A 22,962-nucleotide genomic window follows, 5' to 3' on the forward strand; every position below is an offset into this window, starting at 1 on the left:
ATCAGAACGACGTAAAGCAGAACCAGTGTTTCTAATACATGTGGACTGAGTCTTGATGAATAGAAGAAGGCTTGTCTCTTCCTTTTCTGTAGGTACAAATGTAATGTAATTATACTTTCATATAACCTAAAATTACTGCAAATGCATGATAATCTTACAGTTGCACATAAAGTAAGAGAAGAACAGCAAATCGTAACTCTGGGGCTTGTGATGGCAGTCTGCTGTCTCCTGTTTGACTGTTTGGTTTATGTGTGCGCGACAAACAATGTGTTGGACAAACTTCAAAGTCAGAAAAACGTGTTAACGAGACACAACGCGCGCGCGCACACACAAAGGAAAGCATCGCGTGAGGTCACAAGATACAGGAGTTTACGCCGCCTTGACCCAAAGAGACTCAGTGAAAAACTCACATCTTAAGTTGAACATTGATGTCCATATCACAGCTGTAAACATAGTTGAATTTATCAGTGTCCATCTTCCGACGGGGAAACTCTGAATTCCAACCAGAGACCGGATGACTTCAACATGAAATCCCGGACAGTTATAGGAGACTTTGCGAGCGGTTGTGTTTGCGACCAGGCCTCGGATCAGCACCCCGCAGAGCTCAGCTAAAGGTCCCGCCACACGGCTGGAGACGCTGTAGGTCCGGACACGAGTTTAAAAGGATGTTAACTGCCTACATTCACGATAAAGACATAATTCTAACGGCTGTCTCGCCGGGCATGATTTGGTGTTTTTGTTAGCTACCTACACAACACAGCAGCAACCGAAACCTACAGTCAGGCGAGAGCAGTCGAATTGCGATATAGTGACTGAGACGACTGAACGTGGGATTGTCATATCGTGGGGTTGATTAACCGAGTCTGATGCGGAAAAGAAGGAAGTAAAAAAAGAGGCGGAACGTTTATATTAAAGGAGCAGTGCACACGAACTACATCAATAGAACTACACAAATACACTGGGGAAAATATTCACTCACTCATCCAATTCACTGAATACAGGTGTTCTAACCACTTCTATGGCCACAGGTGTATAAAATCAAGCTACTAGGCATGCAGACTGCTTTTACAGAAATTTGTGAAAGAATGGGTCGCTCAAAGGGATGCTGAATTCCAGCATGGTACCGTGACAGGATGCCACCTATACAACAAGTACAATCGGGATATTGCCTCACTGTTAAATATTCCACAGTCAACTGTTAGTGGAAATATAACAAAGTGAAAACGATTGGGAAAAACAGCAACTCAGGCACGAACTGGTAGGCCACGTAAAATCACAGAGCATGGTCAGTGGACACATGGTGCACAGAGGTTTCCAACTTTCTGCAGAGTCAGTCTTACAGACCTCCAAACTTCATGTGGCCTTCAGATTAGCTCAGGAACAACCATAGAGAGCTTCATGGAATGGCCGAGCAGCTACATCAAAGCCTTACATCGCCAAGCGCAATGCAAAATGGTGTAAAGCACGCCACCACTGGACTCTAGAGCAGTGGAAATGTGCTCTCTGGAGTAACTAATCACGCTTTGCCGGATGGCAATCTGATAGACGAGTCTGGGTTTGGCCGTTGAAATTTTGGACAATTTCACGCTCCCAACTTTGTGTGAATAGTTTGGGGATGTCCCCTTCCTGTTCCAATATGACTGCACACCAGTGCACAAAGCAAGGTCCATAAAGACATGGATGAGCGAGTTTGGTGTGGATGAACTTGACTGGCCTGCACAGAGTCCTTACCTCAAGCCAGCAGAAAACCTTTGGGATGAATTAGAGCAGAGACTGTGAGCCAGGCCTTCTTGTCCAACATCAATGTCTGACCTCACAAATGTGCTTCTGGAAGAATGATCAAAAATTCCAATAAACACTCCCAAACCTTGTGGAAAGCCTTCCCAGAAGACTTGAAGGTGATATAGCTACAAAGATTTGACTGACACTATATTAAACCCAGTGGATTACAAAATGGATGCCACTCAAGTTCATATGCGTTTGAAGGTAGACACGCAAACGCTTTTGGCAAAATATATACAGAAATGTTGCATATGGCACAGAAAGAAAGGCAAAACAGCAGAAATATAATTCCAAAGTATTTAAAATAAAAGCAGAACTTTAAAGAAAAACAAAATACAGTTTTAAAAAAATCAACAGTGAAGCTGCAAATCAATTTAAACGTAACATACAAGATGAGCTGGTTTTAAAGCTTTTTTTAACAAGTCTCACTAAGGGGTCAAATGCACTCTAACTAAAGAGCACACCACCAAATATAAAAATGCTGCACACAAAACATATCATAAGCAGAAGTGGAAGTGTTCAGGAAACCACAATAACTGAGCCATGAAGTGTTTGACCACTACAGAGCAGGTGACTGAGTGCTGAGGTGCATAGTGGGTAAAAGTTTTGCTGACTTTATGACTGCAGAGCTCCAAAACTCCTTCCTCTTCTGTGCCTGAGCAGCTCCTGTAGGTGTAAAGTGCAGGTGACCCAGCACCTTTATGTTTACCTGATCGATTACAGTTTTCATCTGAAAACCGTTGAGGAAGGGCTACGACTTTATTCCCATCTATTGTGGCCATTTTTGTCTACTACTACTTTTGTCTATTTCTAATCTGATATTCACTAAAATTTTTAAGTATTTAGTGTAAATTTTAGTTTAAAAATGAGAAAAAAGAGACTGATGCACCTTTGATTTTTTTTTTTTTTTTTTTTAGCTTTTTTCCATTTAATCAATACAAACAATCCACTTGTGAAACACTGACGATGCTAAAGACAAGGATTTCATGCTCTGTGAACTTTTCCCAACCCAATTAAAAAACACTTGTACCCAATTAAGTGCATATCCATGAAGGACGAGAGGTGTGTGACAGGAAAATCTTTTGTTTTCAGAGGTCCTCCCTTTCCATCAGCACTGACGACAACATATTTGTCAGATCAGGCTGTGAACTCTTTGCCAGCATATGGGACCCCATAGGCTCCGAGGAGGTCTCCGCCACCCAGGCTGAACTATGGAAAAACATCTGCATCTAAATACTGACCTCAATCAGGCCTTTACGTAGCCTGACTGACACCTTAGTCTTCTGCGCTGCCCGACAGAGGCAACTGTGAGTTGGACTGAGTGAAAGAAGAAGCACCCTTGGTCGATCAGGGAGACCTATCAACACTCTTGAACTATAGAGAGAAGGCATGTAAAGCGCCATGTTACAGGGCCCCGGGGGCTCCTGTGAGAGGCATGAGAGGATTTTTCCTATGACCTCGAGCTCAGCCTGCAGATAGTAAACAAGTGGAAGAAGATGAGATAAGGTTTTGTTGGCGTGTGGATTGATACCACACTGCAACATATGCTCAGATGACATATTTAACTTTTGACTTAACGCCATTTTCCTTGGATGAACAATCCATGAAAAATTGCAAAAGAACCGGGCAACAAAGAAATACACCTGTCTGCATTACAGACGTTATGAATATGAAGACACATGTTTCCAGTGACCAACTGTGATAAGAGGAGCAGTTCAAACTTTATCTTTGATTGTTGTTTAAATGATTTGACATGGACCTTTTGGGATTTTTTTTTCAGTCAAATCTTTTTCTTAAATGTTAGCTTAGTTACAGTGGGGAAATAATTATTTGATCCCCTGCTGAACAGTTTCATATTTTTATGGTAGGCTCATTTTACTGGAGAGAGACGGAATATCAACAAAAATTCCAGAAGAGACAGGCTGAAATAATAAAATCCGTCATCATCATTACCCGTTTCCCCTTGGGGGTTCTTAATCAAGATGACTGAGCTCTGTTCCCTATGTTGCTCCACATCCTGCTAAGGAAGCAATCAGGAAAAAGTGAGAACAGCCAACATCTACATTAACACACACTCTTTTAATAAACTCTGCAACACAGAATTTAGGTTTAAATGACAAATAATTAGAAATTGTAAGCAGCTGTAACTAAGGTTTTCATTATGATACAGTTAGGATGGCCAGTCTCCCACTGTCCCTCCACTTTCCACAAACTGTTACTTAATTAATTCTCCCAAAAATCAACTAAACCCAATAAAAAATCCCTCCAAAAGAAATGTGTACGTCTTTCTCATTTAGCTTTCAGTATCCATCATTTATTGATACTGAAGCTGGAATTGTGCCTTAGGCTCATTAAACTCCTGGTCTCTCGGAGTCTTTTGATTTTTAAACACTCCCCAAACATACTTCCATCATATAGCAGGAAATATGTTATCATCCAAAGTCCCATGTAAGTGTTTACATCAGGTTAAAAGAAATCTAAATCTACAAAAGCCCTTGATCTACATTCACATATGTTGTTCCCACATCTGACAATTCATTCCTTCCCTTTTAATTTGATTACATTTAGACTCCTTTCAGTATTGAATTTCATTTGTATGGTAGCAGTTCACAAAACAGTCACCTGAAAGCGCTTTTTAGATTGTAGTGTAAACACCTCACCACATGAGAGAGAAAACCCCAAGAATCAAAGAATTCCCGAAAAGCAAGCAGTTTGGTGAAAGTGGGAAGGAAAAACTTCCTTATAACAGGAAGAACCATTCAAAAGCAGAACAACCATGGAGAGAGAAGACCGCATTGAACGACACACAGTTGTGGCATATGGACACTATGGACATATGTAGCTGCCAGAGCTGAAAGCACCTCGCAGAATCATGATTATATATTTAAAATTTATATTCGGCACATTTTCTGGGGCTGTGCGGTGATCCTCACAAAAACCAAGAGGGAGGCTGAATGATGATGAATCATGTTTTACATTTCCATCGCCCTCTCTCTCCACCTCCTTCTCTCCTTGGACGTAACCGCTCTTTCTCTCTCTCTGCCCTCCATCTCACCTCTCTGCTACCCTTCCCTCTCTTAGTCACCGCGTGGATGTGTCATTGTTTCTAACACTTCGGAGGTTCATGCCTGCTGAAGCGCATCGAGGAGATCTCCAGAGTGCCAAAAGCGTGCCAAGATACAACTTTACCCTCCCCTCTACACAACACCTCCACCTCCTCATTCCCAACGGATGGCACCGCTGACACTCTCCACAGCCAAGTCTGTGGGCCACATGACGGTGCAAGCCACACCTCCACGCCATGGTCATGAACCCTCAAAGCATATAAATGAGGGAAGAAAAGGAGAAGCGGAATCACAAGCTGACCAGACGTGATAAAGATGGAGCTCTTCAGGGTTCACTTGTTGCTTGGAGCCATAGGGTTTCTTCTGTGGACCAGCGGTGGCTCTGCTGCACCCATGGAGTGCCACTTCAGCTCCAGAGGTGAGATCCAATTCTTTATAACCCTTTTTAAAATAAACCCAAACATTTACCTTTAAAAAAAACCCATCAGTTTATAAAAAAATGTATTATTTTGAGCTCTTCCCCCCACCATGTGTTCGTCCAGCTCTGTGTGTGTACGAGGGGAGGCACTACTCACTGGGTGAAACCTGGATGGACAACGCTTGCATGCAATGCACCTGTCTGCACCCTGTTGGGGTCGGTTGCTGTGAGACGTGAGTACACAAACAGACGGTGTGATTTGGTGTCCAGATGCCAACATTTTCTAAACCGCATGGTTTAAAGAGACTGAGTGACTTTGTTTTCATGGTGGAACAGCAGTTTCACCAGATGTTTTGCTTAAGAATAAAGAAAGTGGCCACAAATGTTGTTAGTCTGCAGGAATCTTGTCTGTGTGGGTTTTTTTTACTGATATTATTCTAGTGTTACTATTGTAAATCACAGGTGGCTGCGCCTTACTTTGCAGATACTTTGAAATATTTTAGGTAATGCTTTAGAAGCCAAATATGGTCATATTTAATGTTTCTAATTACATTTTATCACAACTTTTATAAGCTTCTGTTTTTTTTTTCAATAAAACAAATTACATGTTTTCATTTGGGCACATAAAAATATTCAGATTTGACAAAGTGTTTCGAGTTTTCTGTGGGTACCCAAAAAAATATCCCAGGGCTGTAGCAAGAATGTCACTAACCTGTGCAATCTGACTCAAACACACATAGATATGTACATATCTATGTTTTTAGATTCTATTTTTACTCTATACTTTATTTGTTAGAAACTCTTTATTTTTGTATTTTATGAGTACTTAGATTGCTTTCTTTGTACTGAATGGGACCGCATATAATATCGTTGTGCTTTTGGCAAAAATAACAATAAAAATGAGATTCTGATTCTGAAAAAGTTTACATTTTAAAGCGTGAAGTGAGAAGTGCAAAGAAGGTTTGACACGCTTTACCTTCCTCTTAATTACTGCCCAGAGTGCATCGGCCGGTGGATTTCCCCGCATGGTGTGAAGTGCAGGTGGAGCAAGTGACCTGCAAAGTGTCTCTAGTCCAGTCAGCTGACCCCCGCCTGCCCTGCTCCCCGGGTCAAGCGAACAAGGACCCGAGCCATGGATCGCTTCAGCTGCAGCAGCATCTCGAAGGCTGGAACGCAACTAGCACTGAGTAACTCTGCCGCCACTCTGCCTGCCCATGGAGCCGATACTCATTACAGTTAGATATCCATAACCATTACTCATCTTCAGTATATGAATTATTCATGTAGGGAATATGATGCTTAGCAATTTTTAAGCAAATGTGCAGCAATTTACACAAAATAATTTGAAGTCTTAACAGATGTAGAAAATATAGGTCCCTGCCTGCTTTAGAAGCATTTTAATTTCTGTTTACGCTTATATCAGTTAGCAACTTGTCTAATCCCAGCTGAGCTTCTTATGAAACTCCTTTTAAGTTTACAGGATTTTAAAATGCTAAATAACATCAAACCGTTAAGTGTTTCTTTGTTCAAAGATCCTGATATTAATCCAACTGCTATCTTTAATTAACCCACTGATGACATTCTGTAAATATATAAATGTACTTTAATATAAATGTCTGTTCAGTTTGACCTGTTTGCTGCTGTAACTCATTTAACCTCCAAATAAAAGTGTTGTTTACATGAAGAAATGACAGAGATTTAAGTCACGCTTTTAATTTTCTCTTACATCTTGATTGAGCGTTTTGCTCCAGATGAAAGAAAAAGCTCTGATTAACCATCGGAGGAGAGTCTTTGTTCTTGAAATGTGCATCTACATCTCTCTCTCACACACACACACACACACACACACACACACACACACACACACACACACACACACACACACACGTTAAATGGTAATGGTGTTGGTCCCTGTAAACTGGGACACGTAGGAAGCCAAAGCCGGGTTGGTGGGCAGGACTTTGATCGGTAGATTCCAGCTGAAGGTGTCCACATCCACATGCTCCGCCCCAGCCCACACTGTGACCTCTGATTGGTTCTGCAGGACAGTGGGCGGTTCCATAGGCTCCCGGGCAGTAACGAATTCAAAGTGCAGGCGCCACCTCAGGGTCACTAAATAAACAAAAGAGCCGGAGTAAGTAATTTTCTTTTCATATACATTCTATGAAAAGTACCTAGGTTTATGTGTAGATGTTCCCGGTCGTGTCCTTTTTTACTCTTTTGCCGGCACGTTCCTACATTTCTTAGTGTGCAGCCACAAGGAAAAATAAGGAATGCTCGTCACCCACATGCTTGTAAAACTTTCCATATTAATAGGTGTGAATCATTTTTATTAAAATTTAGTCACTGCCTTAAGGCACTGTAAACCCACACTGGTTTTTGTGTCCTTCTCTTCTGTGGTTAGCACATTGAGTTTACGTGTAATTGATATTGTCATTATCCAGGTTCAGACTACACAGCATCAGCCCGATTATGACTCAGCCCAGCTTACACAGGGTGTTGTTTTGGTTCAGAAACAAAATGTGCATCGTGCATAACAACTGATCATTTTATCCTGCACTCCATCAAATAATGGATGAAAACTCACACTTCATCTGGGAAGCCTGGCCGGTACTTTAATAAAAACGTTAAAATACTGCCTTGGAACATCTGCTACAAATTATGAGTGAGAAGTAAGTAAGAAGCATTGGGTGAAGTTTAGCCCCTTTATCTTAAAAACATTAAATTTTACAAGTATTAGAATTTATTATAATCTTTGGCTGTCATACATAAATAGGAATATTTTGAAAACTACATACGAAAATGATGGAGAACATCTATTTGATATGGCTAACACAAACTCACGCTTTCTGAAAGAGGTTAATATGGGTTTAGGATGTGGTGTCATACCAGGGGAATATCGTATTCGATTTAGATGAAACTTTCTTATTCAAACTTTAATATTTATGAAATCCTTGGCCTGCATTTCTATAGCGCTTTTCTAGTCCCTAAGGACCCCAAAGCGCTTCACACTACATTCAGTCATTCACCCATTCACACACACATTCACACACTGGCGATGGCAAGCTACATTGTAGTCACAGCTGCAATGTATTTATGAAATCCTTTACTTATTTTGAACCATATTTTGTGCCTTGCATATGAGAAGCTACAATATCTAAGTCCTCTACCTGCAAAACTATGTTTCTACAGGCCTGTGCTGCAGAATCTGCTGTCAGCAATAGGACATTCATTCTATCTGAACTTCATCCACACTACTGAGAGTCTATATGGAGCCATAGTACAGACACTCAGAAAAGTTTGAAGGACTTTTCAAGATTATGTCATTTTTAGATGCCTTCTGAAAATGTATGCAAGGAAAACATCTAAAAACATCCTGACATTCATCGCTTGAAATTTTTTTCAGAAAACTAATGATAGTAGGAACCTGGAATTGTGCTTAGCTTATATAGGCAATTGATGAACTATGCCTACTTAGTTTGTATGACACTGATCTACAAGTAATTGTTGAGATATGATTGAGCCGTGAGTCAGACATAATTCAGCTTGAGTGACTTACCAATGTCTCTGCTGAAACCCGGCGTGACATTCAGGGGTATGGGAAGAGAGAAGTGGCTGAAGGCCGTGTGGAGGCAAGACTCCAGATGTCGCCCGTGTCCAGTCACACTGGGAGTTTGTCCTGGTCTACGCTGGTACTGCTGCTGGATCTCCTCCTCACTCTGAAGGCTCACTGAATACTGAAACACAAACACACACACACACACACACACACACACACACACACACACACACACACACACACACACACACACACAGCTTTAGAGAAAATTCAAAGGGTGACTGAATTGGAAAGTGCATCGTATGAAAATTGTAGAGCAAACACACCTGCAGGCAGGGAATGTCTCCCTCTGAAAAGTTAAACGTGCCGATGATGTCCTCCCCGAGTCTGTAAACAGTCTTAAAGATGCAGAACTTTGCTACTTTCCCACGCATGTTGGTGATATTAAACATATCTGGAAAAAACAAAGACACACACATCAGATGTGGAGACACAAAAAGAATCTGCTGCTTTTATTTTTGCCTTTCAGGTACCGAATGAAGCCACCATTTTATAGATGTACACGCTTATGTGAATGTAACAACTAAAATAGTGAGAAAACAGTTTAATTTGTCAAAATATTCCCAAAGAAAAAAGGGGTGACGCTTACGTTAAAAACAATTTGCACAAACTAGAGTTTAAACTCCTGCAAAGAGCAGAAGGGCAGAGAATTCGACTCACGGGGGTAGCGCCTCGAGGTGGTGACCATTAACATGTCCAGTGCTCTCTCCAAAGGCCGAGAGTCCCTGCGGCTCACTTCCTCTTCCTCCAGGAAAGGGTTGGAGGGGCAAACCTCTTCATCCTGGGGAAATGGAGGCTCTGGCATGCCTATGTGGGTACATGCAAAAAACACCAACATCAGATAAAAGATTCTCATTTTTTAAAGTCAATTTTCTTGGCAACGTTTTAAGTACTTTCTATAAAGCAAAGAGCTCTGGTAACTGTGACATAATCAGACTCTTTTTGCTGTCCAGAGAAAAATGAAAATCTACATGCCTGGTTAAGAGACCACAACAAAAGTTTATATCCACAGTATTTTTTTTGCCAATACTTCTCTGGTTTTGCTGTCGTTCTAATATTATACTACAGCCGAAGCAAAGATCTTTCAACCCCTGTTTCTCTGTGGCTACAACTGTAAAATGAAAGCCAGAGTCGGTCAAAAGTCCATTCACCTTGCAGAACCAACACTCTAAAGGGAACACGAAGTAGCTTGATGGGCGAGTTGACCCTTTGACAGCCAATGGTCAGTTTGTAGACGTACTTCACCGCCTGACCACGGAAACTGGGAGGCCCATCAATGGGAACAACCTCACTGTATGAGTCTGTGAAAGAATGACAATGTTTGCAAGACTGAGTCTCACACACACAAATGAGATAATGCTATGTATGGGAAACCATCTAGAAACCTCATCATTATTGTGTTAAGTGTTTCATTCTTTAACAGCAGTGTAGATATTTCACTTCACATTATTGTTAACTTTTTCCCACAAATGTAAAGACATGTACATGTTTTACTCTCTCCAGGGTCCAGGCGCAGGTCGCAGAATAATATCTTAGGAGGAGTGTCCAGCACACACTGCCCTCGTTCTCCTGGAGAACAAAGCAGGAGATGTTAAATGTATTACACACTAAGAAAGCTATGGAAAAAAGGCTACTAATATGTTGCTACTTTTCATTGTGTGTGAAGACTTGTTAGCAGACACAGCAGCAAATTTATCCAGTATTGGGGATGTTCTTTTTTAAATTCACCTTGTGAACCTTGCATGGCTGTAAGGCAGTTGGATGTATGACCCATACATCCACTGAAGTGGTGTCAATATGCAAATGTACTGTTTATAAGATTGGGGAAACCCAGATAAGTTTATACTATTTCTGCCAGTCTTAGATTTCATATTTTATTTCTTACCTCTGCTTGGGATGAGCACAGTCTCGCTCTCAGCCTGGACATCCTGTTTGTTGCCCTGAGCCGGCAAGGCTACTCTGTTCTCACTTGCATGAAACTGACAGTGGATCTGGGCACTGGCCCATGCCAGCATCTCACTGGAACAAAAATCAGAATCAGACAACAAGGCTTACACAAGGGTACAATTATTTCAGTGTCCTCTGTGTTACAGTCTACCAACAACACTAGGTCACAAGACACCATATAAATCCTAATAACTGTGTTAAAAGAAGTGAAATAAAAAAAAACAAACAACTCCTTCCTGTTTTAGCTGCTCCGTTTACAGGTTACCACAGTGGATCACCCGCCGCCACCTCACCCCATCTCCAGCATCCTCTGTTAACCCAACCCTCCTCCTTCACTACATGAATCTCCTCTAAGGTCTTCCTCTTTTCCACCTGCCTGGGTGGATAGTTGATCCCAGGAATTTAAGGTCCTTCACTCACCTGTCTCCTTAAATGTTCACTTTTCCATCTGTCTCCCTCTCATTCACACACATGCATTTTGTCTTGCTTCTACTGACTTTCATTCTTCTTCCCTCCAGTGCATACCACCACCTCAATACTCAGGGACTCTTGCCTGACCAACACCACTGCAAACAAGAAGGGGCACAGAGAAGATCCCTGCTGTAATCTTACCCCTACCTTGAATCCATCTGTCTCTCCTACTGCACACCTCACCACTGTTTTGCTGTCCTCATATATTTCACCACCATCGCACGCTTTTTCTAGATCCTTCCAGAAGACGTGTAAATCCTTCTAACCTTCTCTATACTTCCCAAGGAAATAAAGAAATCATTTAGATTACAAAATATTCTAACAGCAGGATATCAGAAACGTGTTATTATTAAGAATCCTTTTCTGTAAATCTTGCCAAAACAAAACCTACTCTAATTAAAAGCCCGCATATTAACATACGACAGTCAAAACAAAGAATAACACATGGCTGATATTCCCTTATTTTTAATCTCATTGAACAAGGAGCAAACTTGTAAAATCCTACCTGCTCGCCGAGGTGGAAAGATGAGACATCGGGTTGGTGAAAGTTACAAGACACTCCATGAGCTCCCCGGCCAGAAACACTGAGCCTCGGGCCATAGAGGCCACAACCTCGATCATCTATAACGTTACGAACCGACAACGCTACTTTAGAAAATGAAAAACGTAAACGATAATATCGTGAGCACATTGCAGTTATATCTGATGTACTTTTTTTGTCGTTACAGTTTGACCTACATACAGCCAGTATGAATTTCACTTGTTGGCCCTCTTTGCTAATGACTGTAGTTTTAAGGACAAGTTTATCACATACCTTCACTTCACGCGATACTGCGGCAAAGCAAATACGCAATGTTCTCCCCGAAGAAACCTAAATACACTTCTTGAATAAAAGTATACCAAATTTCTCAATTCATGCCAATCCGAGCATAGCTTACTTAGCTAGCATTCCAGCTGGCTACAGTAAACAAAAAAAAATACGTAGACATTCTGTTTCCGGTGCTGTTTTACCAATCACGAACAACGGGAAACAGAAATAAGATTAATAACATATAAGAATATATATACATATATTTTTCCTTTCGTATGATATTTTCCTTTCGTATGATATTTTAAGATTACCTTTAAAATAATACGTTATTTAAAATTTGGATATATTAAAAAATATAGTAAGCGAGTGTGTGACGTTGCTATGGTAACATACGGAAGGGGTAAACTCAGTGATTACAAAGAATCTTTGATTTGTAGAATTTATGTTGAAAGTTTTAAATTATAACAGACAAAAATTTTGAATATTCTGTTGAATTTCATATTCATATTATACCATGCATACAGTGTCAAGTAGAACTTAAATGAATAGTTGAAGACCAGAATGACTCCACTCCCCCTTTTCCGTCTAAATGGTATGGTCTCCACCGGAGGCTTTTTTTTTTTGGCTTGCATTCTCGTTCCTACTTTACCCAGAGTCAGCTTTGTCAGGCATTATTAACTGCTATTTATTACTCCGTGTAATCGTAACAGTTAACGCTTCCTCTGTTAGATCTAATAAAAAGTTAGTGCTCTGATTGAAGCTTGGCGCTATCGAGTTTATAAAAAGGGGCGCTATCAGAACGTGGCTTGAGAATATTGATGCCTGATAGACAACGAAAGGGGCAAAGGTTTCTCGATATCTATGACAGGCAAAAAGGTTTTGCATACTGGGCGCCGAGCTAGCAGAAGCTACAGGCACTTCACTGAGATCCGCTCGAGTCTGGATATGGATAACGCTGTCCCTCTGGCATTTTCAAACTCATTTTTATGCGTCTCTTGCTCTTAGAAGCGTTTAAGGTGCGATTATATTGTGTGTTTTCGGCGTTGCAGCTAACCGGCTGTTACTTGATGTTGGCCCCCTGAATGTGCACAGTGTAAATGTGATTGCCGCATTTTAACCATTGCTTTTTGTTCTGTTCTTAGGTGTTCCGGCTAAAAAATTCTGCTGGTATTTCGCCGTCAGCTATCCATCCACCCATCCGTCTGTGCTGACAGCTGCATATCCACATCCGGACTCAGTGCTGAAGAGTGGGTGGGGAGGGGGTCGACCAAAACAGAAATCAAAGGGTGGGGGGTTGCATCAAGACGCCCATGAGGATATGAAAACACTGGATGAATGCTACAACTAAAGAATGGCACAGGAACTTCCAACTTAAATTTGGATTCATTCATTGAGCAAGCCTTAAGAGCTTATCAGTGGAGAACAGGTTTAACCCACTGGAATGACACCGGCGCTTTTATTACTCCTGAAACCTGTGACTGACTACCACATTAGTGGTTTTGGTCCGTGGTGAGGGCACTGTAAGCTGGCTCTGGCTACAATAGTTGTTGGCAACTCCCTGCTTGTAAGTGTTTCAAGACCTGAAGTTTCATTGTCATTGTTTAAAAGTCTGCAAAATGACTTCAGAGTGGAGTGAGAAATCCACAGCAGACCTCATGAGCAGGTATGTCTCCAAGGAAATGGGATACAATGTGCCCAAGGAAGGTTGGCGTATCTGTCTGGCGCACGAGTTCAAGGAGAAGAGAAAGCCCTTTCAAGCAAAAGACGTCTCTCTGGCCAACATCTGGGGGCATATCGGCCTTGGAGTCAGGTTAGATCTTTTTCTCAGCACACCCTGCCTGCTTCATGTTACACCTCAATGCAGCCAGCCTTTTTATTATTCACTTTACAATATTCATGTTAACATGGTGGAGAGCCATGGGAGGCATCAGACTATAGTGTCACGTTTCTCAGATCACACCTGAGCGCAAGCCTGCAAGTGCAGTGTTGACCTGAAAATGTTACTGGTGCTTCTCTGAAAATTAAGCATCAAGACGGCCAGCTGCAGGAGTCCATTTTTTTTAGTTTCTTCTGCAGTGCTCCCAGCCCATCAGTTTAGTTTACTCTGGAGCAAAATCCCAAATGATGCTCACAAAAATCTTATTTACATAAGTTGAACTTTTTTGTTGCAATACATACAAGTTCAGCAGTAATGCAAAATGTTCTAAGGGTTTCCTGTGTTAATAAATATAGTAGTTAAACCTCTTTTCCTATGGTCTGTCAACTCTGGTTCCAGGTCAGTGCCAAGTTCAAAGTGCATGTCATTTATGGCTCTTTGACTTTAAAACCTCTGTAGCAATAAAGGCAGCGAGCGAGGTTAAGCATTCACCATCCCACAAACATGATCTTAATGCTCTTAATGTTGCCTCCACCTAGAGAGAAATATCCAGCCTGGCCTTCAACGCCTGTAGTGACTGTTTTTTCTGAAACCTGCTGATATCTGAGATGCAAAGTAGTACATTCTGCAGCTTTAGTGGACTGTACAGCCAGCTGTGGTACTGTTTAAATCCTGACAATGTGCCTTGACGAAGGAGTATGTGTCTGTCAGAGTGACTCGGCGAGGCTCACCAGTCATTAGGACTGCTCCTTGACTTGGGAAAGAAAAGAAAAGCTAGCTAGTTTCCCTACAACTTAATTGGCACACTGTGTGACACAGTGGACTGTTTTTCAGACTCACTGTGGAAAAGATGCCCGTTTGAGCTCACACAGCTTAGGTTGAGGTTCACAGACTGGTCTGCATTCATAGATCTGCACCAGAGTCTGGCCATTGTTTGCTTTTGTACAGAATAACAAAATCCTGACAATGGCCTACCCTGCTGTAGCTTCAAATAACATTGTTTAACAAATCCTTTTCACCCTGACTGGAGCTGTATTGATAGACCATTTCTGGTTTGAACTCTGCTCTGAAGTTATTGTTTGGAACTACACTGTCATGCACAGCAGTTCTGCTGTTGCACAGGATCTTCCTCACAGCAAGTAGAAAGCTCTCTGTGGCTGAAACCTTAACAATAATTCTGGTCTGTTTCCTATTTTAATGCTGCACAAGTGTTGTTTGTAATTCAATTAAAAATGTATTCATATAGCTCACCTGACTGCAAACAATAACCGCAGATGGTTGCCCCTCCCTGAGCCTGGCTCTGCCCGAGGTTTCTTCCTGATAAAGAAAAGAGTTTTTTCTCCCCACTGTTAGATACATAGTACAGTAGTACAATGAAATTGGAAAAACTGTCCTACGTCGGCACTACATATAACACAACACGACACGATATGACACATCACAACGCAACAAACAACACAACACAGTATATTAACTTAGTATAAAAAAGAAGAATAAGTGTATGTGTATTGCACACTGTTATTATTGCACATTAATTATTATTGCACCTTGTTATAAATATAAATATTATTGTTATTGTTTTAAACATTGTTACCTCCCCCCTAAAAAAGTCCAGGGAGGTATCCAGTCAGGTCAGCTATTTACATTGATCAGGGCTATTGCCCTGTTGTAAAAGCTGTCCTTGAGTCTATTTGTTCGGGACCTCAGCAGCCTGAACCTCCTGCCAGACGGCAGCAGCTTAAACACCCGGTGTCCTGGGTGTGTGCAGTCCCGTAGGATGCTGCGTGCCCTCTTGAGACAGCGAGTGCTGTACAGGTCCTTCAGGGAGGGACGAGGATGTCCAATGATTTTTTGGGCCATGTTGATGACCCTCTGGAGCGCCTTTCTGTGTGCTGTGGTGCAGCTGGAGAACCACACACCGATGCAATATGTCAGCACACTTTCAATGGAGCAGCGGTAGAAGACGGTCAGCAGCTCCTTCTTCAGGTACATTTTTCTGAGGATTCTCAGAAAGTGGAGACGCTGTTGGGCCTTCTTTAAGACCGCAGAGGTGTTAGAGCTCCATTGGAGGTCTGTGTCTATGTGCACACCCAGAAACTTGAAACTGGAGACCCTTTCCACGCACTCCCCGTTGATGCTGACAGGCTGCAGCTCGGACTTCCTCCTTCTGAAGTCAACTACCAGTTCTTTTGTCTTGGTGGTATTGAGGTCCAGGTTGTTATCTGCACACCAATCTGACAGCCTCTGAACTTCAGCTCTGTACGCCGTCTCATCTCCCCCTGAGATGAGCCCCACCACGGTGGTATCATCTGCAAACTTGATGACTGTGTTGTCTGGGTGGGAACTAACACAGTCATGTGTGTACAGAGTGTACAGTAGGGGACTCAGTACACAGCCTTGTGGAGAGCCGGTGTTGAGGCTGAGGGCTGAGGAAAGATGAGGCCCCACTCTAACTCTCTGTACACGGTCTGAGAAGAAGTCTCTGATCCAGCGGCAGGTGGTGGAAGGAAGTCCAATTTCCAGCAATTTAACTATTAGTCTGTCCGGGAGTATCGTATTGAAAGCAGAGCTAAAGTCACCAAAGAGCAGCCTGGCGTAACGGCCCTGCACTTCCAGGTGAGAGATGGTGGTGTGGAGCGTTGTAGCAATGGCATCTTCAGTTGATCTGTTAGCTCTGTATACAAACTGGAGCGGGTCAAGTGTGGGTGGCAAGCAGGACATGATGTGACGTCGGACCAGTTTCTCGAAGCACTTCATTATAACAGGTGTTAGAGCAACTGGTCGGTAGTCGTTGAGGCTGCTAATGTTAGTACGCTTTGACAATGGGACAATTGTGGCTGACTTTAGGCACGGCGGGATGCAGGACTGGGACAGTGAAGTGTTGAAGATCTTAGTGATGACCCCAGCCAGATGGTCTGCACACTCTTTTAGGACCTTTGCGGTTACCCCATCTGGTCCGGCGGCCTTCCTGGGGTTTACTGCCCTCAGTGTGCGCCTCACCTCATATTCCTGCACTATGAGGCTTGGGCTGCTGCTGCTGTCCGATGTTTTTGCTGCTGCTGCCTCTGGTCCCTTCACCTCAAAGCGTGCGAAGAAGTGGTTCAGCTCCTCCGCAAGCTCCGCGTTACCCTCAGTCAACGTGGTATTGCCAGGTTTGTAGTTGGTTAAGTGCTGAACTCCCTGCCATACCTGTCGTGAGTTTTTGGTGCTGAAGTGGTCTTCGATCCTTCTCTTGTACGCTGCCTTGGCCTCTCTGATGCCTCTTTTCAACTCAGATCTGGCTGCACTGTACTGCATACCATCACCGGATCTAAAAGCGGTGTCACGTTGCTTCAGCAGGACCTGGACCTCTTTAGTCATCCAGGGTTTCTGGTTGGAATACACCCGGAGACGTTTGTCCACAGTGACACTGTTGACACAGAAGTTAATATATGAGAGCACTGATGTTGTGTGCTCTTCAAGGTCCTGATGTTCGAACACGCTCCAGTCCGTGTTTTCAAAACAGTCCTGTTGCCAAAGTACTTGCTCATAGGAGTTCATATGATTTTTTTTTTGTTTTTTTTTGTTATCGTAGTCTTTACCTTAAAGTATAACTCGCCTGTTGAGGCAACTGTTGCTGTGATTTAGCTTTGTATAAATAAAATGGAATTGAAATGGAATGGGCTCAGCGGGGCAGTCATTTGCTGCGACCATTTGGGCTGAGGGGAGGGAGATAGAAGAAAAGACACACACTGTGGAAAATGATTTTAAATGAACAACTTCCTATATTAAAGACCACCTAAACTGACATCATAACGATGTAAAACATTAACCTTTATGACAAAGAACTGAGGTGGTCTTTTGTGCTAAAAAACTCATATTTGCAACTTGTGTGACATCCCATCATTGGGGTCTCTGCGGCTCACCACTTTGGCTTAAAAAGGTATTCTTTGATGACTGCCACTGCAGATGCCTATATCTAAATGTATGTTAAATGTAACGAAGGCTCGTGCTAAACAAACAGTCTTGTGCTATAGATCTTAGATCAGAGTGCAAACAGATTAATGACTCAACTCTCAGGCTCTGAAAGCAGTTTGAATTCTTTTGTAACGTGGCCTAATTATTTGACAATGTATTCTTGCTTGAAAGGAAGTGCGGGGCCCACCCACACATTTACACATGCTAGAATCCAACTGTCACTTCGACTACCTTTGCAGGCACTTCCGTTAAGCAGTTGCACAACTCTCTTTTTTTCTCACAGCATGCTGGTGTGTGCAAATTGTTTGATTCAGCTTTGGCTGAAAAGGTGCCTTTAACACAAAAACAAACGAGCAAGGAGAAAAGGCGTGCTCATGTGACTGACCTGGTAATTTTCTAAATCTCTGATTGTTAAAGCATTCCCAATCAATGCTCTTCAACAAAACCAGATCAGTGTCTCAGTATTTCTAGATATTCCTGTTGCTTGTGTTCATCCAGGTATCTAAAGTTTTGGTACAAGAAGACGCAGGTGGAAAAGAAGGCTCCGTTCATTGATATGTTTGGTGCCCAACCCTTACGCCAAATCTACGGTGAGTGTTTTTACAGACTGAGGCTCAAATTTTTTTTGCAACTTTTTTATGATAAATCTTAACATAAAACACAGTTCTGTTTACTTTAAATATAATCATGATCAATAGTGTGCAAACAAATTGGGATCATTGAGAACCTGTTGAAGTCTCACAGTAGGAAATACTTTGCAACCTCACGGAGAGCGACCAGTGTGTTTGTAGACTTTCCTGTCATGCTGCTTAGGATTATGCAGTTTTTGCAATGTTGACTCTGTTCTCTGATTTACAGGTGCTCCACTTGGCGGCATTGGAGGAGGTACCATCACAAGAGGTTGGAGGGGGGAGTTCTGCAGATGGCAACTTAATCCTGGGATGTACCACTACAAAACAGTCATACCCAATCAGGTGATTACAGTGGCTGACATGACAGGATGAATTCTGTAATGAACTGAAAAAACAAAAACAAATTGGATTACAATGCATTTTTGTTTCTTTGGAAGTCAGAAAATAATTTCCTCCTATTGCTGGCAGAGTCTCAGTTTACAAATAAGTACCTGCTTATCAGCTGGTGTAGATATCATAAAAACATAAAAAGCTGTACAATCCATTTTCTCATGCAGTAACTACATTGAGCTAGAATGTTTTGAGAGAGGGTGTGACTCCACGGTACTGGAACACGTGTTTTTATTGTCACGAGCACTATTGTTGTCTTCATCTCAGTGTGCAAATGGCAGCTGGGAGCACTTTCGCCTTGAGAAATATCACAATGTAGAATGACAAGGCAGACAAAGTAAGCACTTCCTTGCTTAGATGACATGAGAAAAATATTTGAGCTGTAACTTCAGTGGTCACTGGGAAACAAACTGCACTCGTAGAATCAGTCAAACCTGATTTTAAAAATGCTTAAAAGGTTTGGTGTATTTGCTCCAGGTTTTAAAAGCTTCTCATCAAGACTTTATGGCTTTACTAATAGCTTACATTTGGGCATCTCTGGCTAATGCCTACAACACTGAACAAATTGAGTTTTTTTTTTTTTGTAATGACTGTGCAAATGTTTTGTCTCCAAAGACATACCATAAAACGATTATCTGTCAACATGTCCCTCTTCTCATTTTTCTGTGTTCACAGTTCACTGTGTGTTTGCGTCGTGAAGGAAAAACTGTTTACCAGCAGGTGTTATCTGTAGAGCGTCCACCTACATTACAAGGCTGGAACTGGGGCTACTGCGGGGAGTACGCCTTCTATCACGCCTTGTATCCTCGCGCCTGGACGGTTTACGACCTGCCAGGACAGAACGTCACCCTGACCTGCAGACAGATTTCCCCAGTCATCCCTCATGATTATCAGGTAACCTACAGTTGAACTCCCTCCTTTATTGCACTCAATTTGTAATTTTTACAAGGTAAAAAGCTGGTAAACTGCCGTTAAAGTGCTTAAAAAAAAGTCCACTATTACCCAACAAATCAAGTACACCAGCGGTCCCCAACCCCCGGTACCGGTCCGTGAGTTGTTTGGTACTGGGCCGTGAGACTTGAGGCTCGGGTGGGAAATTTATGGTTTTCAGAGTTTTTACCGTTAACTCTGTTTCCCTCGGTCTTTCCTGTGTTGTAGTTGTGTGTCTTGTGTAAATATTTATTTCAAAATGATACCATAGCGACCAGAGAGCATTAAGGCTCAGAGAAGAGGATGTTACTCTCAGTGTTGTTGGCGTGTTTCAGGAGGACGCTGCTAATAAAGTTACACAATTACACAGTGAATTTGTGCTTATTATTATATTTACAAAATACAGTTTTTATCTTGGTCGTATCATTTTATTTTGTTGTATTTAACTGCGACACCTTAAAGGCCCGTCCGTGAAAATATTGTCTGACATTAAACCGGTCCGTGGCACAAAAAAGCTTGGGGACTGCTGAACTACACCATACCACACCACGGTATTTATAAAAAAACAAACAGGGATGATCACAGGTGCTGCACAGTGAAACCACGCATAAAAAGACGGATGAACAGGATGTTCATTAGCAGATTATATGTTCTAATAAGGAATAATACTGATGTGTTAAGGTTAAGGTTAACTCATCATCTACATCTACATCCTCTCAGGACTCAAGTCTCCCAGTTGCAGTATTGGTGTGGGACATAGAGAACAAGAACGAGTACGATCTTGATGTCTCGATTATGTTTACCATGGTCAACGGATCAGGACAAAAGGACGACAAGTGTGTCGGACACTGGAATGAACCATTTCACCTGGAGAAGGAGGGGGAGGCGGTGTCTGGGGTCCTACTTCATCACTGTACTGCAGTGAACCCTTACACTCTGTGCATCGCAGCCCGAGAGCAGGTATGATTTTTAGCAGCTGTAAGAAGGTTTTTGTGCTAACTAGGCGTACAAGTATTTCCCTGGGAATGAACTCTGGACTTTTAACAATAGTCTCTGTTGTTTGGAAATGTAATCTGTTGGTATTAATGAGTATTAATCTTTAGATTTGCCAACAAGAGTGTGTTTGTGTGCACGTTACCAGTCTGACAGGGAGATCAGCCACCAAACAGCGTTCAGTCCAAAGGGACCCTGCTTCAGTCTGTGGAACGACCTCATCGATGATGGACGGCTGGACTCTCCTACAGGTCAACACTTAGAAAAATATACTGTGCAGAGAGGAGACGGATGTCTAAAAAGTAGAATGAAACAAGATTAATGCTAAATAAATCCCCACTGTGGCATTAAAATTAGTAGAAGAGAACACAAAATGTTTTATAGATTTTAGTGTAACCATATTTAAAGTAGCTTAAAAAGATGTGGAATGAAAGAAAACAGTAGTGTGTGAATCAAATTTTATTTGATTATAGTTATTTATTAAATTGTGAGTCATCTTTGCAGGCATACTTGCCAACCTTGAGACCTCAGAATTAGGGAGACATTCAAAAAAGAAGGGGAGGGGCATACATATACATATGCATACACATATACAAATTTTTTTTAAAGTAAGTTAAATGTCACCGTTATTAGCCTACTGTCCCCCAGCTGGGGCTGTCCAAATTCAGAGGCTGCATCCACCTGTGGACCCGGCCTTTGTGGTCTAAGTGGGCCGGGTCCTCCGAAAGCCGGGTAGGCCAGTAGTGAGTGACTGTGACGATCTCGCCTTTAGAATTACGTCATGAGCTCTCTTGGTGGAGCTCCTTGCTATCTAAATATAACCGGACGCTGACGTAAATTCTCGACTATCTTACACTTCTGTTTAATCAGTTTTCTGTTTGACGTTTATTCAGCTGTGTGAAAACCCGGAGGAACCCTCCTGAGGGATTAATAAAGATTTATTTAATCTAATCTAATAACTTTAATCTCAGCCAAACCGATTTACTCAGGAACAAATAAGAGTAATATTAAAACTAAGTAGCTTCCGCCATTGTTGGAAACTGGAATTGGCTGGGATGAATGAATGAATGAATTCTGGGATACGGTTTTTCATTTTTTTCATTTTTGTTCTCCGGGTGGAAAATCAGGAGAAATTTGGGAGAACGGTGGCTCTAGGAGATTTTCAGGAGGGTTACTGAAATTGGTGATTCTCCCGGAAAAATCGGGAGGGTTGGCATGTATGGTTGTAGGACAAATGGTCTTCTAAAGCCACATTCCAGTCCTCCAAGTACAACCCTGGATTAGTTTCATATCTTTTCTCACACTTGCTGTCATTTCTTTACTTTTCTCTCTTTAAAAAAACACAAAATTACTTTAAGACACTGAAAACAAATTATATTATTTTATTTTCGTTCTCTCTAAAGTCATCTCTGAAATATTAGAGTTTACAACAAGTCATTAACCTCTTGTCTGTCTTCCCTCTGCAGGATCCAGTCCACCAACAGTTAAAGGAGAAAAGGTAGCTGCGGCAGTAGCTGTGGGCTGCTCGGTGCCAGCTCAGGGCCATAACTCACTGGAGTTCTGCTTGGCCTGGGACATGCCCAAAATTACCTTTGGGTCTCGGGAGAAGGAGCACATGAGGTAGCTCAAACACAAAAAGGAAATACACAGACAGTATGTTGCTTTTATAAAAGACAAAAATGTCACCAAAATGTGCTGGAAGGCTTAATACTGCATTTTTCAACTATGGGCTACTTTGTAAAGAAGCACTTTATCTTTTTAGCGTGTTTCCTGTGTTGTGAGTCTTTGCTGTTGCTAAATGTAAAACAGCTTGTTTGAATTTTGCTTATTTATTATAACTACAGCAAAAAAGCATCTCTGAAGGTGATGGGCAACAAAATATACATTCATATATATTAGAGCAGGGCGATATGACCAAAAATATTTATCACGATATACATTTGAAAATTTGCGATAACGATATAACTGACGATATAATTGACACTAGACAAAGTACTTTACAACTCCACAACTTTATTTGTGCAAAAAAAAAAAAATCAACGTATTTTCACTTAAACAAGCAGCTGTTTTT

The 22,962-nt window shown here is 41.8% G+C and overlaps 4 protein-coding genes across 10 annotated transcripts in view; 2 read left to right on the forward strand and 2 right to left on the reverse strand.

Annotated features, from left to right (window-relative positions):
* pik3c3 (phosphatidylinositol 3-kinase, catalytic subunit type 3) overlaps positions 1–937 on the reverse strand; it is a 14,089-nt gene extending 13,152 nt beyond the window's left edge. The window contains exon 1 of the mRNA XM_082527765.1: positions 411–937. Within this exon, the coding sequence (XP_082383891.1) occupies positions 411–475 (65 nt within the window). The 5' untranslated portion in view covers positions 476–937. The remainder of the gene's footprint in view (positions 1–410) is intronic.
* msmp1 (microseminoprotein, prostate associated 1) overlaps positions 1–7,107 on the forward strand; it is an 8,049-nt gene extending 942 nt beyond the window's left edge. The window contains exons 2-4 of the mRNA XM_082527939.1: positions 4,864–5,265; positions 5,390–5,498; positions 6,264–7,107. Of these exons, the coding sequence (XP_082384065.1) occupies positions 5,163–5,265; positions 5,390–5,498; positions 6,264–6,456 (405 nt within the window). The 5' untranslated portion in view covers positions 4,864–5,162 and the 3' untranslated portion in view covers positions 6,457–7,107. The remainder of the gene's footprint in view (positions 1–4,863; positions 5,266–5,389; positions 5,499–6,263) is intronic.
* Positions 6,963–12,309, reverse strand: rgp1 (GP1 homolog, RAB6A GEF complex partner 1). Of its 5 annotated transcripts, XM_082527937.1 has the most exons (10): positions 11,808–11,922; positions 11,486–11,578; positions 11,252–11,397; positions 10,770–10,903; positions 10,370–10,453; positions 10,036–10,185; positions 9,545–9,691; positions 9,151–9,278; positions 8,825–9,002; positions 6,963–7,377 (listed from the first exon to the last, which is right to left on the reverse strand). In XM_082527937.1, exons 4-10 carry the CDS (start codon positions 10,897–10,899, stop codon positions 7,154–7,156), a joined length of 1,041 nt encoding a protein of 346 aa, XP_082384063.1. In that variant the 5' UTR covers positions 10,900–10,903; positions 11,252–11,397; positions 11,486–11,578; positions 11,808–11,922; the 3' UTR covers positions 6,963–7,153. The 5 variants fall into 5 exon arrangements, with proteins under 5 accessions (XP_082384063.1, XP_082384060.1, XP_082384061.1 ...); XM_082527934.1 differs by lacking the exons at positions 11,252–11,397; positions 11,486–11,578 and adding an exon at positions 12,117–12,309 and having other exon boundaries at positions 11,808–11,923; XM_082527935.1 differs by lacking the exon at positions 11,252–11,397 and having other exon boundaries at positions 11,450–11,578.
* gba2 (glucosidase, beta (bile acid) 2) overlaps positions 7,375–22,962 on the forward strand; it is a 24,126-nt gene continuing 8,538 nt past the window's right edge. Inside the window, exons 1-8 of one of the 3 annotated variants that reach the window (XM_082527932.1) lie at positions 7,375–7,399; positions 13,256–13,923; positions 18,445–18,536; positions 18,805–18,920; positions 19,644–19,862; positions 20,619–20,858; positions 21,040–21,142; positions 22,358–22,511. In XM_082527932.1, coding sequence (XP_082384058.1) covers positions 13,730–13,923; positions 18,445–18,536; positions 18,805–18,920; positions 19,644–19,862; positions 20,619–20,858; positions 21,040–21,142; positions 22,358–22,511 — 1,118 coding nt within the window. In that variant the 5' untranslated portion in view covers positions 7,375–7,399; positions 13,256–13,729. Of the gene's footprint in view, positions 7,400–12,752; positions 13,130–13,255; positions 13,924–18,250; positions 18,335–18,444; positions 18,537–18,804; positions 18,921–19,643; positions 19,863–20,618; positions 20,859–21,039; positions 21,143–22,357; positions 22,512–22,962 lie in introns of those variants that run through there. The other 2 variants (XM_082527931.1, XM_082527933.1) reach the window with 2 other exon arrangements.

The sequence above is a fragment of the Aulonocara stuartgranti genome (genome assembly GCF_965226115.1).
Source record: "Aulonocara stuartgranti genome assembly, chromosome: 3".
Classification (NCBI taxonomy): domain Eukaryota; kingdom Metazoa; phylum Chordata; class Actinopteri; order Cichliformes; family Cichlidae; genus Aulonocara; species Aulonocara stuartgranti.